A 21467-nucleotide genomic window follows, 5' to 3' on the forward strand; every position below is an offset into this window, starting at 1 on the left:
TTTTTTTTTTTTTTTTTTTTTTTTTTTTTTTTTTTTTTTTTTTTTTTTTTGAGACGGAGTCTCGCTGTGTCGCCCAGGCTGGAGTGCGGTGGCACGAACTCCACTCACTGCAAGCTCCGCCTCCCGGGTTCACGCCATTCTCCTGCCTCAGCCTCCCTTGTAGCAGGGACTACAGCCACCCGCCACCGCGACCGGCTAATTTTTGTATTTTTAGTAGAGACAGGGTTTCACCGTGTTAGCCAGGATGGTCTCAATCTCCTGACCTCGTGATCCGCCCATCTTGACCTCCCAAAGTGCTGGGATTACAGGCGTGAGCCACCGCGCCCGGCCTGTACTTTCTATTTTGACCTCTTTGCTTAATAATAGTCACTCAGGAATGTTTTTACATACTCGGGACCAAGTTCAAATACTGAATTGAAAATAAACCCATCAAAACTGAAATGTCTTTTTTTATGTATCAGTTTTACATTTTGGAACAACTAGTTTTTTAAAGACAAAACTATTGTTATTATTATTATTTTTTAGACAGAGTTTTACTCTTGTTGCCCAGGCTGGAGTGCAGTGGTACAATCTCAGCCCACTGCAACCTCTGCCTTCCAGGTTCAAGTGATTCTCCTGCCTCAGCCTCCCGAGTAGCTGGGATTACAGGCACCTGTCACCGTGCCCGGCTAATTTTATTTTTAGTAGAGACAGGATTTCACTGTTGGCCAGGATGGTCTCGAATTCCTGACTTCAGGTGTTCCACCCACCTTGGCCTCCCAAAGCGCTGGTTTTACAGGTGTGAGCCACCACGCCTGACCTATAATTTCCTTGATAACAAAAGCATATTTATTACATTTCTGTTATGATTATTCCCAGATAGTCTCAGCTATTCAAATTATAATGTTTAATCACAGAAAAATGTGAGAGGTAGATAATTCAGAACTGTGATACATAAACATTTTAACAGACTCCTGAGTTCATGTGATACCACTCCCCCAACAGCCACCCACGTTCCTTATAAGCCTTTATAAAAAGGACAGAAATGCCTTTTTGCACATTTGTGCCCTGCACATACCATAACTAAAATTAGCCTTGACCCAAAAACAAAACAAAAAAAACCCACATGTATTTATTTACATTACCCAAAGGTATAGCCATCCTCTAACATAAAAAACAAGGCGGCCGGGCGCGGTGGCTCAAGCCTATAATTCCAGCACTTTGGGAGGCCGAGGCAGGTGGATCACTTGAGGTCAGGAGTTAGAGACCAGCCTGGGCAATATGGTGAAACCTCGTCTCTACTAAAAATACAAAAATTAGCTGGGCATGGTGGCACATGCCTATAATCCCAGCTACTCAGGAAGCTGGGACGGGTTCCTCCGTACCCAGCCCAACAGTTACTTTGATGTCAAAAAGTCTGACAGAACTATAATTTGATTTGATTTAACACATAATTTTAGTTTTTATAATTTTATTTTATTTTATTTTGAGACAGAGTCTGGCTCTGTTGCCCAGGCTGGAGTGTAGTGGTGCATCTTGCCTCACTGCAACCTCCCACACACCCACCTCTCCCAGGCTCAAGTGACCCTCCCACCTCAGCGTCCCTAGTAGCTGGGACGACAGGTACACAGCACCATGACTGGCTAATTTTTGTATTTTTTGTGGAGATGGGATTTTGCCATGTTGCCCAGGCTGGTCTCGAACTCCTGAGCTCAAGTAATCCGCCTGCCTTGGCTTCCCAAAGTGCTGGGATTACAGGCGTGAGCTATAGCACCCAGCCTAGTTTTTATAATCTTAAAATTTACATTTTGCACTGATAAAATCAGGAGGAAGAGATATAGTTATTTTAAACCAGAATTATTAAGCCAGTCTTTTAAAATTTGTTTTGAGCTAGCAGTTCTTGTGAGGTTGTGGGGTTATTTTTGCGGAGGAGGGGGGAACTTGTTTTGTTTGCAATTTTATAACTATTTTATGTATTTGACGATCAGTGAGTGATTAGTTCTCATCCCATTGACTGTAGATTTTTGAAAGTGGTAACAGGTACATAGGTAACCAAAGTATAGAGCTTATTTGGTGAATCGTCATCCCCATTACATTTTCTGGACAACCGCACACGGATTCGTTATGGGACATTCCGGATTCGTTATGGGACATTCCGGATTCGTTATGGGACATTCTTCATTCCTTTGGTCCAGACAGCTTTGTTGAGCCTGGTATCAATGCGCACATTTGGAGTTCCCGTCTCCTTCATGGCCAATTTCTGAATCTCTTTGAGTGCCCGAGGGCACACTTCTTGAAGCCCACTGCATGGATGCGCTGTGCATATTGATGGTGTACTTTCGGGTCACCACCTTGTTGATTGCAGAACGGCCCTTTTTCTTCTCGCCACCCTTCTTTGCGGGAACCATTCTGCCAGGTCCAAGTTGGAAAGGCTTGTTTTTTGTTTTTAAGGCTAGCACATTCAAACTTTTAGAAGTTTTCTGTGACTGTCTTTGCACTACAGTCACACACCTGAAGGGCCCACAAAGCTGAAAAGATTTGCTATCTTTTTTTTTTTATAAAAGATTTATTCAATATATTATTCACATACCATACAACTCACCCATTTAAGACACAGGATGCTATCTTACTCTTTATAAAAAAGTTGCCTAACCCCTGCTGTCTATGAACCAGAGTAGCGCTCTTTTAGTTTTTTTGTTTTATTTTCAGCTTTATTAAGGTATAATTCACATACCATACAGTTCACCCACATAAAATGTACAATTCAGACCATCCTGGCTAACATGATGTAACCCCATCTCTACTAAAAAATACAAAAAACTAGCCGGGCGAGGTGGCGGGCGCCTGTAGTCCCAGCTACTCGGGAGGCTGAGGCAGGAGAATGGCTTAAACCCGGGAGGCGGAGCTTGCAGTGAGCTGAGATTCGGCCACTGCACTCCAGCCTGGGCGACAGAGCGAGACTCCATCTCAAAAAAAAAAAAAAAAAAAAAAGAACAATTCAGGGATTTTAATGTAATAGAGTTTATAAACATCACCATAATGAATTTTAGAACATTTTATCACCTCAGAAAAACCCCTGTACACTCTAGCTGTTACTCCCACCCCTCTCCAGCCCCACACAACCATGAGTTGATTTTCTCTATGGATTTGCCTATTCTGGACATTTCATAGAAATGGAATTGTACAATATGTGGTCTTCTGCAAATTCCGTATTTCATAACTTAATGCTCTTCAAAGTTCATCCATGTTGTAGCATGTATCAGTATTTCATTTCTTTTTATTGCCAAATACTATTCCATTTTATGGATATACCACATTTATCCATTGATCAGTTGATGGACATTTGGGTTTCCTCTTTTGGGCTATTTTGAATAATGTTGTATGAACATGTCTGTAAGTTTTTGTGTGGACATAAGCTTTCAGTTCTTTCAGGTTTCTACCTAGGAGTACAATTGCTGGGTCATATCATAACTCTGTGTTTAGCCATTTGAGGAACTGCTAGACTCTTTTCCAAAATGGCCACACCATTTTACATGCCCACCAGCAGTGTATGATGGTTCCAGTTTCTCCACATCATTTGCTAACACTTGTTATCTTTTTTTTTTTTTTTTTTTCAGACAGTCTCGCTCTGTTCCCCAGGCTAGAGTGCAATGGCACAATCTCAGTTCACTGCAACCTCTACCTCCTGTGTTCAAGCAATTCTCTTGCCTCAGTCTCCTGAGTACCTGGGATTATAGGCTCATGCTACCACACCCAGCTAATTTTTGTATTTTGGTAGAGACAAGGTTTCACCATGTTGGCCAGGCAGGTCTTGAACTCCTGACTTCAAGTGATCCACCTCCCTCAGCCCTCCAAAGTGCTGGGATTACAGGAGCGAGCCACCACACCTGGCCTGTGTTTTTATTTATTTATTAATCTTTATTTTTAATTTTTTGGGTACACAGTAGGTATGTATATTTATGGGTTACATGAGATATTCTGGTACAGGCAAGCAATGCTCATATCAGGGGAAATGCGATATCCATCACCTCAAGCATTTATCCTTTGTGTTACAATCTAATTGTACTCTTAGTTTTTAGGTTTTTTTGTTTTGTTTTGTTTTGTTTTTTAAGACAGAGTCTCACTCTGTCACCAGGCTGAAGTGCAGGGGTGTGATCTCTGCTCACTGCAACTTCTGCCTCCCGGGTCAAGTGATTCTCGTACCTCAGCCTCCCAAGTAGCTGGGACTACAGGCACGTACCACCACACTCAGCTAATTTGTGTGTGTGTGTGTTTAGTAGAGATGGAGTTTTACCATGTTGGCCAGGCTGGTCTTGAACTCCTGACCTCAAGTGATCCACCCACCTCAGCCTCCCAAAATGCTGGGATTACAGACATGAGCCATCATGCCCGGCCTCTTTTAGTTATTTTAAATGTTCAATTGAATTATTTTGACTACAGTCACCCTGTTTTGCTAGCAAATACTGTTACTCTATTTTTTATATGTGTTTTTAAAAATTTTGTTTGCATATGAACCTTTTTTTAAAATTATTGTATAAATTCTAGGTGTACAACATAATGTTCTGATACACATACATATGGAAATAATTACTGTAGTTAAGCAGGTCATATCAAATAACTATAATTTTTTTCTTTCTTTTTTTGTTTAGGGTAAGAGTACTTAAAACCTACTTTCCTGACAAATTTCTAGTATACAATAGAGTATTACTAACTGTAGTCCTCCTGCTATACATTAGATTTCTCATGAGCTTTTTTTCCTAAGTTTTTATTGATACAAGTTATACATATTTATGGAGTACAAGGGATAGATTGATGCATTCATACAATGTATAAGGATCAAATCAAGGTATTTAGATACCCATCACTTTGAATATTTATCAATTGTTTTATATATATATGTGTATTTTTTTATTTTACTAATAGAATGTGCCCAGTGTCATTTTTTTTGTGTATGTGAGAGAGTTTCACTGTCAGCCAGACTGGAGTACAGTGTCATGACCACAGCTCACTGCATCCTTGAACTCCCAGGCTCAAGGGATTCTACCACCTCAGCCTCCTAAGTAGCTAAGACTGCAGGTGCATGCCACTATACCTAGCTAACTTTAAAATTGTTTATAGAGATGGGGGTCTCCCTATGTTCCCCAGGCTGGTCTCAAACTCCTGGCCTCAAGTGATCCTCCTGACTTGGCCTCCTAATGTGCTAGGATTACAGTTATGAGCCACTGTGGCCCTGCTAGTAAGTTTTTTTGGTTCCTTGTGAATTGTGGATATTAGTCCCTTCTCAGGTGAAGAGTTTGCAAATATTTTCTGCCATTCTACAGGTCTCTTCACTCTGTTGATTGTTTCCTTTGCTGTGCAGAAACATTTTAGTTCAATATAGTCCAATTTGGCTTTTTTGTTGTTGTTTGCTCCTTATTTAAAATATCTTTAAGATCTTATCTAAAATATATTTGCGTATTCTTCTGAAGTGTTTCCCCTATGTTGTCCTCTAGTAGTTTTATAGTTTGGGGTCTTATAGTTAAGTATTTAATTCATTTTGAGTTTATTTTTGTATATGGTGAGAGATACAATCTAGTTTCATTCTTCACTCTATGGATATCCAGTTTTCCCAGCACCATTTATTGAACTGGGTGTCCTTTTCCCAATGTCTGTTCTTGGCACCTTTGTCAACCATCAGTTGACTATAAATACATGGATTTATTTGTGGGTTCTCTCTTCTGTTCCTTTTGTCTTTGAGTCTGTTTTTATGACAGTACCCTGTTTATGAAAGTACCCTTTATTATGCTGTTTTGGTTATTACAGCTTTGTAGTGTATTTTGAACTTTGATTCTTCCACTTTTGTTCTTTTGCTACAGATTGCATTGGCTATTTGGCATCTTTTATGATTCCTTACAAATTTTAGGATTTTTTTTGTTGTTGTTGTTCATGTAAAAACTGACTGGTATTTCAGTAGGTATTGCATTGAATCTGTAGATTGGTTTGGGAAATATGTTCATTTTAACAATAGTTCTTCCAGTGCATGAGTATGTAAATATCTTTTTATTTGTTTGTGTTGTCTTCAATTTCTTTCATCTGTGTTTTGCAGTTTTCCTTGTAGAGGTCTTTTACTTCATGGTTAAATTTGCTTCTAGGTTGTTTTTTGTAGCTATTATATTAATAAATGGGATTGTTTTCTTGATTTGTTTTTCAGCTAATTCATTATTGTGGATGTATAGAAATCCTTTTTTTGTTTTGTTTTGTTTTGTTTTTTTGAGACAGAGTTTTGCTCTGTCTCCCAGGCTGGAGTGCAATGGCATGATCTCGGCTCTCTGCAGCCTCTGCCTCCTGGGTTCAAGCAGTTCTGCCTCAGCCTCCTGAGTAGGTGGGACCACAGGTGCCTGCCACCACACCTATCCAATTTTTGTATTTTTAGTCAAGTTTCACCATGTTGGCCAGGCTGGTCTCAAACTCGTGACCTCAAGTGATCCACCCACCTCGGCCTCCTGAAGTGCTGGGATTATTGGCGTGAGCCACCATACCCAGCCTACTACTTGTTTTTGTATACTGATTTTGTATCTTGCAACTTTACTGATTTCATTGATCAGTTCCAAGAATTTTTGGTAGCATCTTTAGGTTTTTATATATATGTAAGATCATGTCATCTGTAAAGGGACAGTTTGACTTTTCTATTATCCAGTCTGGATGCGTTTTATTTCTTTCTCTTGCCTGATTGCTCTGGATAGGACTTCCAGTACTATATTGAATAACAGTGGTGAATGTGGGCTTCTTTGTCTTGTTCCAGTTCTTAGAGGAAAGGCTTTCGGCTTTTCCCCATTCAGTATGGTGTTAGCTGTAGATTTGTCACATATGGTCTTTATTACATTAAGGTATGTTTTTTAATGCCTGATTGTTGAGAGGTTTTTATAATGAAGAGATGTTAAACTTTATCACATGCTTTCTCTGCATCTATTGAGCTGATCATATGGTTTTTGTCCCTCATCCTGTTGATCTGATACATCATGTTATTGATTTGCTTACGTTGAACCATCCTTGCACTTTTCAGGAAAAATCTCACTTAATCGTTGTATATTATCTTTTTGTTGTATTATTGGATTTTGTTTGCTAGTAGTTCATTGAGGGGTTTTGGGTCTATGTTCATGAGGGATATCAACTCTTTTTTGTTGTTGTTGTCGTGTCCCTCTCTGGTTTTCGTATCAGGGTAATGCTGGCCTTGTAGAATGAATTAGGAAGAATTCACTCCTCTTCCATTTTTTGGAATAGTTTGAGAAAAATTTAGGTTAGTTATTTGTAATTTTGGTAGGATTCAGCAGTAAAGCCATTTAGTCTTGGGCTTTTCTTTGTTGGGAGACATTTTACTACTGCTTCAATCTCATGACTTGTTATTGGTCAGCTCAGGTTCTTCTGCTCTGTTTCTTCCTGGTTCAATCTTGGTAGGTTTTCATGTATCCAGGAATTTTTCTGTTTCCTCTAGGTTATCTGATTTGTTAGCATATAGTTGCTTGTAGTAGTCTTTGATGATCTTTAATTTCTTAATTGACCCAGTGGGCATGCATGAGCAAGCACATTGTTTAATTTTCATGTATTTGTGTGGTTTACAAAGTTTTTGTTATTGATTTCTAGTTTTATTCTAGTGTAGTCTGAGAAGATACTTGATATGATTTTGATTTTTAAAAATTAGTTATAACTTGTCTTATGGCCTAACATATGGTCTCTTCCTGGAGGATGTTCCATGTGCTGATGGGAACAATGTGTATTCTGCAGCTGTTGGATAAAATGTTCAGTTAGTGTCTGGTAGGTCCATTTGGTCTGATGTCCAGTTTAAATCCAAAGCTGCTGATTTTCTATCTAGACAAACTATCTAATGCTGAGAGTGGGATGTGGAAGTCCTGTACTATTATTTTATGGGAGTCTATCTTTTTTTGTTGTTTTATTGAGACAGAGTCTCGCTCTGTTGCCCAGGCTGGAGTGCAGTGGCACAATATTGGCTCACTGCAACCTCTGCCTCCCAGGTTCAAGCAGTTCTCCTGCCTCCGCCTACTGAGTAGCTTGGATTACAGGTGCATGCCACCATGCCCAGATAATTTTTTTTTTTTTTTTTTTTTTTGAGACAGAGCCTTGCTCTGTCGCTCAGGCTGGAGTACAGTGGTGCAGTCCCAGCTCACTTCAGGCTCCATCTCCCAGGTTCACGCCATTCTCCTGCCTCAGCCTCCCGAGTAGCTAGGACTACAGGTACCCACCACCACGCCTGGCTAATTTTTTGTATTTTTAGTAGAGATGAGGTTTTACCATGTTAGCTAGGATGGTCTTGATCTCCTGACCTCGTGTTCCACCTGCCTCGGCCTCCCAAAGTGCTGGGATTACAGGCGTGAGCCACCACGCCTGGCCACACCCAGCTTATTTTTGTATTTTTAGTAGAGACAGGGTTTTGCCATGTTTGAAAGGCTGGTCTTGAACTCCTGACCTCAAGTGATCCTCCTGCCTTGGCCTCCCAAAGTTGGGATTACAGGCATGAGCCACCACACCCAGCCCTATCTCTCTTTTTCGATCTAATAATATTTGCTTATATATCTGGGTGCTGCAGTGTTGGGTGCCTATAAATTTAGAATTTTATATCTTCTAGCTGAATTGATCCCTTTATCATTCTATAAAGACCTTCTTTGCCTCTTCTGCAGTTTTTTACTTAATGTCTGTTTTATTTAAGTACGGCTACTCTCACTTGCTTTTGGTTTCTGTTTGTGTGCAGTATTTTTTTTTTCATCCCTTCACTTTCTGTCTGTGATTTTATAGATAAAGTGAGTTTCTCACAGCCAGTATATAGGTGAGTCATACTTATTTTATCCATTCAACCAGACTGTATCTTTTAAGTGGGGGATTTGGCTGTTTACATTCAAAGTTATTATTAATAGGTGAGGATTTATTCCTAATCTGTTAATTTTTTGTATGGTTGTTTTATATCCTTTTTCTTTTCTCTTATCATTTGGTTTGGTGGTTTTATGTAATGGTTACATCTGAGTCCTTTCTCTTTCCATTGGTATATCTGCTCTACCAGTGAGCTTATTTTCATTTGTTTAATGATGGTAGATATGTCTTTCACTTCCAGATGTAGGACACCCTTTGCCATTTTTGATAGGGTCACCCTAGTTGTGACAAATTTTCTCTGTTTTTGCTTCTCTGCAAAAAACTTTCTCCTTCATTTTTGAAGGATGGCTTTGCTAGGTATAGTATTCTTGGCTGACAGTGCTTTTTCTTTCAGCACTTTGAATATCTCATCCCATTCTTTCCTGGCATGGAAGGTTTCTGCCAAGGTATCTGGTACTAGTCTGATGAGGGTTCTCTTATATGTGACTTGATGCCTGAGGGCTCCGTTATATGTGAGTTGATGCTTTTCTCTTGCTTTTTTTAGAATTCTCTTTGTCTTTGACTTTTGACGGTTTGACTGTAATGGACCTTAGAAGACCTTTTTGGATTGAATCTATTTGGGCATCATTGAGCCCAAATGTATCAGGATGTCTGTATTGCTTAAAAGACTTGGAAAGTGTTCAGTTATTATTTTGTTAAATAGGTTTTTATGCCTTTGCCCATCTCTTCTCCTTCTAGAATACCCAAAATTTGAATATTTGGTTGCTTTATGATGTCCCATATGTCACCTAAGCTTTCTTCAGTTTTAAAAATTACTTATTATTTTTTACTTTTGTCTTCCTGGATTATTTTTAAAAACCTGTCTTCAAGTTCAGAAATTCTTTCTTCTGCTTGATCTAGTCTATTGTTGAAGCTCTCAATTGTGTTTATTTCATTCATTGAAATTTGTCAGCTTCAGGACTTCTGTTTGGTTCTTTTTCATGATATCTATCTGCTGAATTTCTCATTCAGATCATGAATTGTTTTTTCTGATTCTTTTGGTATTTATCCATGTTCTATTGGGTCCCACTGAGCTTCTTTAATATCATTATTTTGAATTCTTTTTCAGGTACTTGATAGATTTATTGTTTGTTGGAATCTGTTGCTGGAGAATTAATTGTGTTACTTTGGAGATGTCATGGTTCCATGCTTTCTCATGTTTCTTTTATCCTTACATTGATATCTATGTATTTCTTGTTATGGTCATTTTTTCCAATTTTATGGATTTGTTTTCATAAGGAAAACCTTTTTCCTACAGATGTATTTATAGTGTTGGTTGGGTAGGTTGTTTTGGCTTCGTTCTAGGTGGATGCAGTGGTATAATCTCCATATGATTTCTTTGGCTGCAATCAGTGGCAGCAGTGTCTGTGAGTTCCTCAGTGACTTAGGGTTTGGTTGTTAGTGGAAGCTGTGATTAGGCTTTTCTGGGATAGGGATGCCAGCTATGCTGGTCTGTAGGCCCCAGTGGTGTTGGTGATAGCCTGGGCATGCTGGATCATGGGGCCCGAGGTGGTGTATTCAGACACTGTTGGTAGCTGCTCCATAAAGGTTGATCCCTGGGCCTCCAGATTGCTTACTCAGGTGCTGGCAGTAGCAGCAGTGGGCCAGGAAGGAAGGCAGGTCCTTGGGCTCCTTGTTGGCATGTATGGCATTGATTATGACAATAACATTAGTTAGCCAACTCTTTGGGCTTTGAAGCAACATATGCAGGCACCAGCAGTGGCAATGGCAAGCTGGATGGGCCAGTCTCTGTTCCTCTAGGTGGTGTGTACATTTTGATGCTTGCAGTGGTGTTGGCAGCAGGCTAGGCTGGCCTGTCCTCGGGTCACTGGCAGGGGTGTATGGATGCTAGTGATGGTGGGTGGGCTGAGTCAATCCCTGGGCTCCCAAACGATAGATGGTGGGCACTGGCAGGCTAAGAAAACCCATAATTAGGCCCCCAGAAGATATGTTCAGGCATTGGTGGCAGTGTGAGGAGTGAATTCATCCCCACACCCCTGGACATTGCATACAGGCAGTGGCAGGGGCAGTACCAGGCATGGAAACCCTGTCTTCTCGCCCTCCGAGTGGTGCGTGTGGATTCAGGCTGTAGTGGGTAGGGTGAGTCAATTCCCATGCCTCCAGACAGCATGCTCGGGCCCTGGTGGCACGTTGGCTCTGCCTTTCTTCATTTGCGGGGATGGTTGGTGCATGTGGGCACCAGCAATGGCCAGCAAGGTCGGTTGATTCCCAAACCCTCAGATGATGTGCAGAGGCAGCAGCTTTGGTGGGCCAGGTAGGCTTGATGTTAGGCCCTTTGATGCTGCCCAGCACTAGTCTTAAGGCCCCTGAAGGCACTTGCAGATGCATAGGGACCCAGCTGCTTGGAAGTAGTGGTGTTCCTGTCAGTGGCAGTGGCCCCAGGCAGGTGACTCTCAGGCTCTGGGAAGCACACACTTCAGCTCCCTCTGTCCCAAAGGCAGCTTCCAACTCTGCTGTACTGCTCATTTTCCAGGAATGTAGGACTCTGAGTGCTGGACTGGAGTACTGGGGACCTAGCCACACCGATGGTTCCAGCCATCATTGCAGTGCTGTAACCTTCTACATGGACATGGGGAGAAGCCAGCAGAGCTCCATGGATGTAGAAATGGAAGAACTGTTGAGTCCCCGGGCAGGATGTAGTCTGGTGGGAGCTGGGCTCCCAAAATGACACCATGCTGCAGTTGCTTGGGTTTGGGGAGGGACCCAGCATGAACTCTCTATCTAGAACAGTATTGTGTAGACACTGGGCAGCTCCCTTTACTGGTTTTAGGGCCGTGAGGGCTGAGGGGCTGTTTTGTGGCTAGGATTCCAGGAGTCCACAGTGGGAATGTGGTCTCCCTTACCTTTCCCCTACACTCTTGGCTCCAAGCTGATCCTGGCCAGGCCAACTGCTTTGCTTCTCTCTTTGTGCCTCAGAAGTTCCCTGTTACTTCCCTGCTGAATTCCAGTGCTCTGTCATAGATGCTCAGTTTGGTGTGTGATTATCTACTCACTGTTTTGGTCCTTCTTTGTGGAGGAGGTAAATGCTGGGTGCCTCTAGTCATCCATCTTGTAACCCCACTCTAAAAATGTATTCTTGAGAACAATAAATCTAGACTCACTTATTGCCTCAGTAATTCTTTAGGTAGTTTGCCAGGAGCTGAGTATATATTAGTGAAAACATAAAACATTTCTTGATTTCATTGGATCTATGCAGATTATATAATATTACAAATAGTAAGTGCTATTAATAAGAAATAGCAGGAAGATCTGAGGCCTAATAACAGGAAGACCATAATTTAGACTGAAGATCAGTTATGGCCTTCTAGAGATATGCTGTTTGAGCAGAGGCTCAAATGATAAGCAGCAATTAGCAGGGCCAGCAATGGTGATAGGATGAGGGGTATGCCAGGTAAAGGGGAGATGCGTGTGGAAAGGCCCTGAGAGGCAGGGAGAACTTGATGTGCTTGAAGGACTGGGGCTTCTTGAGCAAGTGGAAGTGGAGTATAACGCAAGGTTGGAGAGGTAGGTAAGAGCCTCATTATTGGAGTCTTCTTGGTAATTACCAAGGAGTTTAGATTTTCAGTAGGGCAAAGCGAGACAAAATACCACACGAGTTGCTGAATGGATTAGAGGGTGCTGGAACATATTGGGGAGACCATTAGGAGATTCCTGTAGTGGTCTAGGAAAGAGGGGATTCAATAATTAAATAAGGACAACTTTAAGAGATTTTTAGGGACTCACCCAGACTAAGTTTGGCCAATGATCATGTGGAGGGAGGACTTGAGATAGTCTAGCTGGCTTTATTTTGATGTCTTCAAGCCGTTTCATTTGCCCAGTATCTGTTTTTGCTATGGCATTCTTTCATAATAATAGCTACCAATACTGAGTGCTTACTTTACATCAGATTATTTATATACGTTATTCTTCATCTTTTTAGCAATCATGAGTTAAGTGTCATTCCCATTTCAATAAACAAGGAATAGAGGGCTCAGAGGTTAAGTAATTGCCTTAAAGCATAGAACTGGAGCTCACTGTTTATATGTTGACATGGACTTCCTTTCTTCTCATAGAGTACATTTCATCCTGTCTTAACTCTCTTGTGTCTCAAACTTGAGCTGTCTTCTTTCTCAGTCACTGCTATGACTTGAATGATTCATTTCTTTCTCCCAAGGTCAACATCACAGTATTCCAGAGCAAATTATTTTCAGTGAGTCCCTAACCCATATCATGCTTTATGCACAGAAGACATTTACCTGTCTACTCTTCCCACCAGTTGTGTTCAGCATATTACATTTGTTGGACGCTAGTGACTTGCCAGTATACCCTTGCATAGTCACTGAACTCCACCCACCCCTGCCATTTAAGCCTTTCAACACATTTATTATTCTTAATAGTCCTCTGATGTATGTCTGACAATTATCTACAAATTGCAAAACATACAGTATCATACTCTGTGTATGTGAGTGTATGTTTATACATATGTATATAATTAGAATCTCTCACGCATGGTGCATGCCCTGGAGCAGAGGCAGCATCCTGCTGGCCTGTCCTCCTCCATGGCCCTCCAGCTGAACCCCTGCCAGACCATGCTAATGGCCTTGCAGTCGGAGCTCCACAAGCTGTATGATGAGGAGACACAGAGCTGGGTCTCAGGCAGCGTCTGTAGGGGATCTGGGGTGGGGGCAAAGAAAAATAAAAATAAAAAATTTGAATCTCTCTATAATATGGAAGATGGTGCTGAACACTGTGCATTCACCAAGGCTTAAGGTGACTGTGGTTCAAACCAAAATTTGAGGATCATAGAGGTCATCTACTTTCCGAATCCATATCCTCAGCTTCTTTTATTACCTCTCCTAATGTCTGTGCTTTTCTTGTCAATTTTACAGATTGCCTAGCCACCTTTGAAAACTAAATGTGTAATTTCTCAGATATTCTTTTCAGTTTAATTCTCCCATTTCATTTTTAGAAGTTTTAACTTGCTCAGAATAGGAAAATGTATTTGCCTTTGTATTTTCTTTCAGATCTGGAATCAATGTGTGAGACCAAGATATTATCTCTAAAGAAGAGACATTTCAGTCAAGTAATACTTACCCATGAAGACATATCTACTTTTATTCAGCCCACATTTCTTACTCAACCTCAAAAAACTGTGAGTGAAGAGAAACCATGGGAATGTAAGATGTGTGGAAAGACTTTTAATCAGAAATCACAATTTATTCAACATCAGAGAATTCATTTTGGTGAAAAACCCTATGAATCTAAGGAGTGTGGGAAGTCCTTTAGTCGTGGCTTACTCGTTACTCGACATCAGAGGATTCACACTGGTAAAAAACCCTATGAATGTAAGGCATGTGGCAAGGCTTTTAGTTGTAGTTCATATTTTTCTCAACATCAGAGGATTCACACTGGTGAGAAACCCTATGAATGTAAGGAATGTGGAAAAGCCTTTAAGTATTGCTCAAACCTTAATGATCATCAGAGAATTCACACTGGTGAGAAACCCTATGAATGCAAAGTATGTGGAAAAGCCTTTACTAAAAGTTCACAACTTTTTCTACATCTGAGAATTCATACTGGTGAGAAACCTTATGAATGTAAGGAATGTGGGAAAGCCTTTACTCAACACTCAAGGCTTATTCAGCATCAGAGAATGCATACTGGGGAGAAACCTTATGAATGTAAGCAGTGTGGGAAGGCCTTTAATAGTGCCTCAACACTTACTAACCATCACAGAATTCATGCTGGTGAGAAGCTCTATGAATGTGAAGAATGTAGAAAGGCCTTTATTCAGAGCTCAGAACTTATTCAACATCAGAGAATCCATACAGATGAAAAACCATATGAATGTAATGCATGTGGGAAGGCCTTTAATAAAAGCTCAAACCTTACTCGACATCAGAGAATTCACACTGGTGAGAAACCCTATGACTGTAAGGAATGTGGAAAGGCTTTTGGTAGTCGCTCTGACCTCATTCGCCATGAGGGAATTCATACTGGTTGAATGACAGAAAGCAGAGTAAGACCGTTTTGTTAACCTTTATAATATATTTTTTTAAAACAGGTAATGAGAACAAATTAGGATACACATTATCAAAGGTTCTCCTACATATTAGTTTTTAAAGGATACAATAACAAAGTACCAAGTACCAAAAACTTGGTGACTTAAAACAAGATACATTTATTCTCTTACAGTTTAGAGCCTGGAAATCTAAAATCAAGGGTGCTGACAGTTTTGGTTCCTTCTGAGGTCTCTGAGTGAGGATCTGTCCTGTGCCTCTTTCCTAACCTCTGTTAACTGCTGGCAGTCCTTGGCATTCCTTGGCTTTTACATACATCATTCCAATGTCTGCCTCCATCTTCACATTGCATTCTCCCTGTGTATTTCTGTGTATGTCTTGTCTTTTATTTGGACACCAGTCAGGTTAGATTGGGGTTACCTGGTGACCTCATCTTAACTTGATTACATCTGTCAAGACCCTATTTCCAAGTAAGGTCACATTTACCAGTACCAGGGGTTAGGTCTTCAGCGTATCTTTTTAGGGGACACAGTTAAACCCATAATACCCTGTTAGAATGATTTTGTCTGATATATTTGTAATTTCCTTTTACATATAAATTGTTAGTCAAATATATTTTATTTTTATTTTATTTTATTTTATTTTATTTTATTTTATTTTACTTTATTTTGAGACAGAGTCTCGCTCTGTTGCCCAGGCTAGAGTGCAGTTGCACAGTCTCAGCTCACTGCAACCTCCAGCTCCTGAGTCCAAGTGATTCTCGTGCCTCAGCCTCCCAAGTAGCTGGGATTACAGGCATGTGCCACCATGCCCGGCTAATTTTTTTTTTTTTTGTATTGTTAGTAGAGACAGGGTTTCACCATGTTGGCCAGGCTGGTCATGAACTCCTGACCTCAAGTGATCTGCCCGCCTCGGCCTCCCAAAGTGCTGGGATTACAGACATGAGCCACTATGATGGCCAAAACAGACTTTATACCAACAAAAATTAAAAAGTACAAAGAAGGTCATTTATAATGATAAAAGATAAATTCAACAAGAAGATAAAACAATCCTAAATATGTATGCCCCCAACATTGTAACACCCAGATCCATAATACAAATACTACTAGACCTAAGAAAAGAGACAGACAGCAATACAACAATAGCAGGGGACTTCAGCACTCCATTGACAGCACTAGACAGACCACTGGGACAGAAATCAACAAAGAAACTCTGGACTTAAATTGGACTCTAGACCAAATGAACCTAACAGACATCTGAAGAACATTCTACCCAACAATCACAGAATATATACTCTTCTCTTCTGTGCATGGAACATTCTCAGAAACAAGTCATATGCTGGACCACAAAGCAAGTATCAATAAATTAAAAAAAAACAAAATCATATCTAATATCTTCTCTGACCACAGTGGAATAAAAGTAGATATCAATACCAAGAGGAACTCTCAAAACTATATAGTTGGCCGGGCGCGGTGGCTCAAGCCTGTAATCCCAGCACTTTGGGAGGCCGAGACGGGCGGATCACAAAGTCAGGAGATCGAGACCATCCTGGCTAACCCGGTGAAACCCCGTCTCTACTAAAAAATATAAAAAACTAGCCGGGCGAGGTGGCGGGCGCTTGTAGTCCCAGCTACTTGGGAGGCTGAGGCAGGAGAATGGCGTAAACCCGGGAGGCGCAGCTTGCAGTGAGCTGAGATCCGGCCACTGCACTCCAGCCCAGGACTCCGTCTAAAAAAAAAAAAAAACTATATAGTTACATGTAATTTAAACAGCTTCCTCCTGAATGATTGTTGGGTCAATGAGGAAACTAAGGTGGAAACTTAAAATTTTTGGAAATAAATGAAAATAGAGACACAACACACGAAAACATCTGAGGTATAGCAAAAGCAGTGCTAAGAGAGGATTTTATAGCATTAAATGCCTACACCAAAAAGATAGGGAAATCTCAAATGAATAGCCTAACATCACATTTCAAGGAACTAGAGAAAAACAAAACAAACCCAACTCAAAGCTAGCAGAAGAAAAGCAGTAACAAATATCAGAGCAGGCGAAAATGAGACTGAGAACAAAAGAATGCAAAAGATCAATAAAAGAAAAAGTTGGTTCTTTGCAAAGGTAAAACTGACAGACCACTAGCTGGATTAACCAAGAAAAAAAGAAGGTTCAAATTAATACAATCAGAAATGATAAGGTGACATTATAACATAACATAGACATATAAAAAATCAGCAGAGACTATATGCACATATTAGAAAGCCTAGAAGAAGTGGATAAATACCTGGAAATACATAACCTTCCAAGATTGAACCAGGGAGAAATAGGAATCCTCAACAGACTACTAATAAGTATTGAAATTGAATCAGTAATAGAAAAAAATCTTGCAACAACAAAAAGCCCAGGACCAGACAGATTCACAGCTGAATTCTACTAGACAGGCAAGGAAGAACACTTAGTACCAGCACTATTGAAACTATTCCAAAAATTATAGGAGGGAATCCTCCCTAACTCATTTTGCGAAGCCAGTGTCATCCTGGTACTGAAGCCAGGGAAGGGTAAAACACACAAAATAACTACAAGCCAATATCCCTGATGAACATAGACATCAAAACCTTCAGCAAAATACTAGCAAACCAAATCAAACAGTAGGTAAAAAAAGATAATAACAGCACAGTCGAGTGGATTTTATTCCGGGGTGTAAGGATGGCTCAACATATGCAACTCAATACATGATTCATCACATAAACAGAATTTAAAAACAAGCCAGGCACGGTGGCTCACACCTGTAATCCCAGCACTTCGTGAGGACAAGGTGGGCAGATCACCTGAGGTCAGGAGTTTGAGACCAGCCTGGCTGACATGGTGAAACCCCATCTCTACTAAAAATAGAAAAACTGGCTGGGCGTGGTGGTGGGCACCTGTAGTCCCAGCTACTTGGGAGGCTGAGGTAGGAGAATTGCTTGAACCTGAGAAGCGGAGGTTGCAGTGAGCTTAGATAGTGCCATTGCACTCCAGCCTTGGCAACAGAGCAAATTGCTTGAACGTGGGAGGTGGAGGTTGCAGTGAGCCGAGATTATGCCCTTGCACTCCAGCCAGGGGGCAATAGAGCGAGACTCCATCTCAAAGAAAACAACAACAAAAAAAAACTTCCTATTGAGTACAATGTACGTTATTTAGGTAATGGGTACATTAAAAGCCAACACTTTCCCCACTACACTATATATGTATGTAACACAGCTGCCCTTGTAACTTCCTAAACCTATAAAAATTTTTAAAAATTAAGAATAAAAGGCAAATTAAGAATGCTTTTTTAAAAGGTTGGGGCATTATGCTAATAAGGTACTGTGGATTTCAGAGTGCAGAGTAGAAAGATCACAAGAATTTAGTGTGGTAGATGGGAACAGAAAATGGGTGTATAAATTTTATTGAAGTTAAGAGCCCTGGGTTGAGGAATGACCTGGGAGTACTGGATATTGTAGAGACAGATATCATCAGGGCAAAGAGATCAAAGATTTTTGCCTTGACGGTTTCACACTATATTGTGATAGTAACACTGTATGTGTTGGGAGATAGAGCAGGAAACATCTTCTCTGGAATATGTATGCTATTAAATGTTTTATCAAACTTTTGATCAAACAAGACAGGAGAACAATTTACAATTTCATTTCTATTTGTGTTATGCGAGAAACTGATCATTTGTTCAAATGTTTAACAGGCGTGTTCATGTTACTATAAACTCTTCTGTTTCTCCATCACATTGTTGGTCATTTTTACTGATTACAAACTTCTTTATATACTTAAGAAATATATATATTTCTTTATATAGTTAGGTTAATGTTTGTCATGTGTTGTTGTTTCAGTAACTTTTCCTAATCTTTTGGCCTCTTTGGTATTTTTTAATAAGCAGAAATCTTTTCACATGTAAAATTTACAGTTTTCTTATACACCACATAACCTCATTATTTTCTCTCTTTATATTAATATTTCTGCAGATTTGGAGTCATCCAAGAATTTAAATTGTACCTCAGACAAAATCATGAGAATTACTTTGGGGTCACTGTTACTGGCTCTAGAGTTCAGGAGAACCAACAAGTAGAGTTGTGCAATTAGATGCAGTAAAATGTTGAAGAGGACCAAAATGATTCTGAGTCTCAAATCTCAGTTTTAGCCTAGCATGTCAGGAAACAGTGGTCTGGGTTCTACGTGTGTTCCTTTTGTAAAACATGGATCTAATATCTAGATATAAATGACTCCATGTAATAACATTACTCAAATCATAATAAATCCAGCTCTGTGGATACACAGGAATGACTATTTAGAAACAATTTGTTTTTTTGTTTTTTTGAGACGGAGTCTCGCTCTATTGCCCAGGCTGGAGTGCAGTGGCACAATCTCGGCTCACTGCAAGCTCCGCCTCCTGGGTTCACGCCATTCTCTTGCCTCAGCCTCCCGAGTAGCTGGGACTACAGGCGCCCACCACCGTACCTGGCTAATTTTTTTGTATTTTTAGTAGAGACAGGGTTTCACCATGTTAGCCAGGATGGTCTCAATCTGACCTCGTGATCCGCCTGCCTCGGCCTCCCAAAGTGCTGGGATTATGGGTGTGAGCCACTGTGCCCGGCCATTTAGAAGTAATTTGAGTAGTCAACTTCATTCTCTGTCTATTGTAAAATATACAATTTATTTTAGAACAGTTTTAGATTTACAGAATAATTATAAAAGTAATACAGAGAATTCCCATATACCCTACACCTAGTTTCCCCTACTACTGAAAACGTCTTATATTATATGGTACATTTGTTACAATTAATGAACAAGTATTGGTACATTATTATTAGCTAAAGCTTACACTTTATTCCAAATGTTCTTAGGTTTTTAAGCTTTTCTTCCTTTTTCTATTCCAGCATTCTAAGCAGGAGAACACATTGCATTTAGTCATCATTTCTACTTAGGTTACTCTTGGCTGTGACAGTTTCTTCCTTTTTGTTGTTGTTGTTGTTGTTGTTTGTTTTTGTTTTCATTTTTGTTTTGAGATGGAGTTTTCTTTTGTTGCTTAGGCTGGAGTAGAATGGCATGGTCTCAGCTCACTGCAATCTCTGCCTCCCAGGTTCAAGCGAATCTCCTGCTTCAGCCTCCCAAGTAGCTGGGATTACAGGCACCAACTACCACGCCCAGCTAATTTTTGTATTTTTAGTAGAGACGGGGTTTCACCATGTTGGCCAGGCTGGTCTTCAACTCCTGACCTCAAGTGATCCACCCTCCTCTGCCCTCCAAAGTGCTGGGATTACAGGCACAAGCCAGAACACCTGGCTCTCTTCCTCATTTTAAATGATTTTAGCTATTTTGAGGAGGCCAGTATAGCATAGAATGTTCCTCCACTAAGATTTGACTGATGTTTTTCTCATGATTAGACTGAGGTTGTTGCAGGAGGAAGATCACAGAGGTTAAGTGCCATTTTCCTCAGAGATATCAAGGATTCATACTATCAGCATGATGACTTTTTGTTGGTCTTGATCACCTGAGTGAGGGAGTGTTTGTCAAGTTTCTCCAGTGTGAAGTTACTCTTTTCTCCTTTTTCCCATACAGTAGTCTTTGGAAGTCACTATGCACAGCACGTACTTAAGGAGCAAGGGGCTATGCTCCACTTCCCTGAGGGCGGAATATCTGCATAAAGTATTTGGAATTCTGTACTGGAGATTTACCTCCTCCATTTATTTAGTTATTTATCTGATAATACAGTCATATCAATATGAATGCATGGATATTTATTTTATACTTTGGATTATAATCCAATACCACTTTATTTGTTGCTCAAATTTTCCAGAAACTGAGCACAGAAGTGATAACATCTAAATCACTGTGGCTATGCTGTTGTGAACGCCCTGAAGGCTACACAAACAGACAAATCAGGAGGTTATTATAAATATCTAAGTAACATATAGCCATGGTTAGGATCAGGATGTTATCAGGAAAGGTGATGAGAGGTGGGTAGAACTGCAATATAACCGGGGGGAAAGAATTTACTTTTCAATACATAATGCTGGATTAACTTGGATATCTGCAGGAGTACTGATAATTAAAGTTGACCCACTAAATCTCATACTGTACACCAAACTTGTCTCAGACTTCATTCTATGTGTCTCTTCCTGTGGCTTGTTGAAATATGTATCCTTTCACTATAATAAAGTTGTAATCATAGGCCAGACACGGTGGCTCACGCCTGTAATCCCAGGCAAGATGTGAGTGGTGAAATAAAACCTCTAGGGGAAGAAAGAATGCCTTCATGAGTTTGTAGGCATGAAAAACACACACACACAAACATTTAAGACTCAAAGTTCTAGCCATATATAGAAAAAGGCTGATAAACAGGAGTTAATTAAAATTAAAAACTCCAATTCATCAACCCATACCTTTAAGAGAGTGGAAATGCATGCCACAGAGCAAAAGGTATTTGCAACATACATATCAACTCAGATCCAGATCCAAAATACACAAAGAACTCACACAAAGCAATAAGGAAAAGACACGATACGCATTTAAAACGGCCAAAGTCTAACCAACCCTGCATACAAG

At 40.3% G+C, this 21467-nt stretch overlaps 1 protein-coding gene and 1 pseudogene across 2 annotated transcripts in view; one reads left to right on the plus strand and one right to left on the minus strand.

Annotated features, from left to right (window-relative positions):
* LOC108522767 (zinc finger protein 829) overlaps positions 1-15522 on the plus strand; it is a 36426-nt gene extending 20904 nt beyond the window's left edge. For both annotated transcript variants that reach the window (XM_017863195.1, XM_017863196.1), the window contains exon 6: positions 13902-15522. In XM_017863195.1, coding sequence (XP_017718684.1) covers positions 13902-14881 — 980 coding nt within the window. In that variant the 3' untranslated portion in view covers positions 14882-15522. The remainder of the gene's footprint in view (positions 1-13901) is intronic.
* On the minus strand, positions 1779-2387 carry LOC108522768 (60S ribosomal protein L31 pseudogene; annotated as a pseudogene).
* Positions 15523-21467: the final 5945 nt, after the last annotated feature.

The sequence above is a fragment of the Rhinopithecus bieti genome, unplaced genomic scaffold, assembly GCF_001698545.2.
Source record: "Rhinopithecus bieti isolate Rb0 unplaced genomic scaffold, ASM169854v2 scaffold_67983, whole genome shotgun sequence".
NCBI classification, from domain to species: domain Eukaryota; kingdom Metazoa; phylum Chordata; class Mammalia; order Primates; family Cercopithecidae; genus Rhinopithecus; species Rhinopithecus bieti.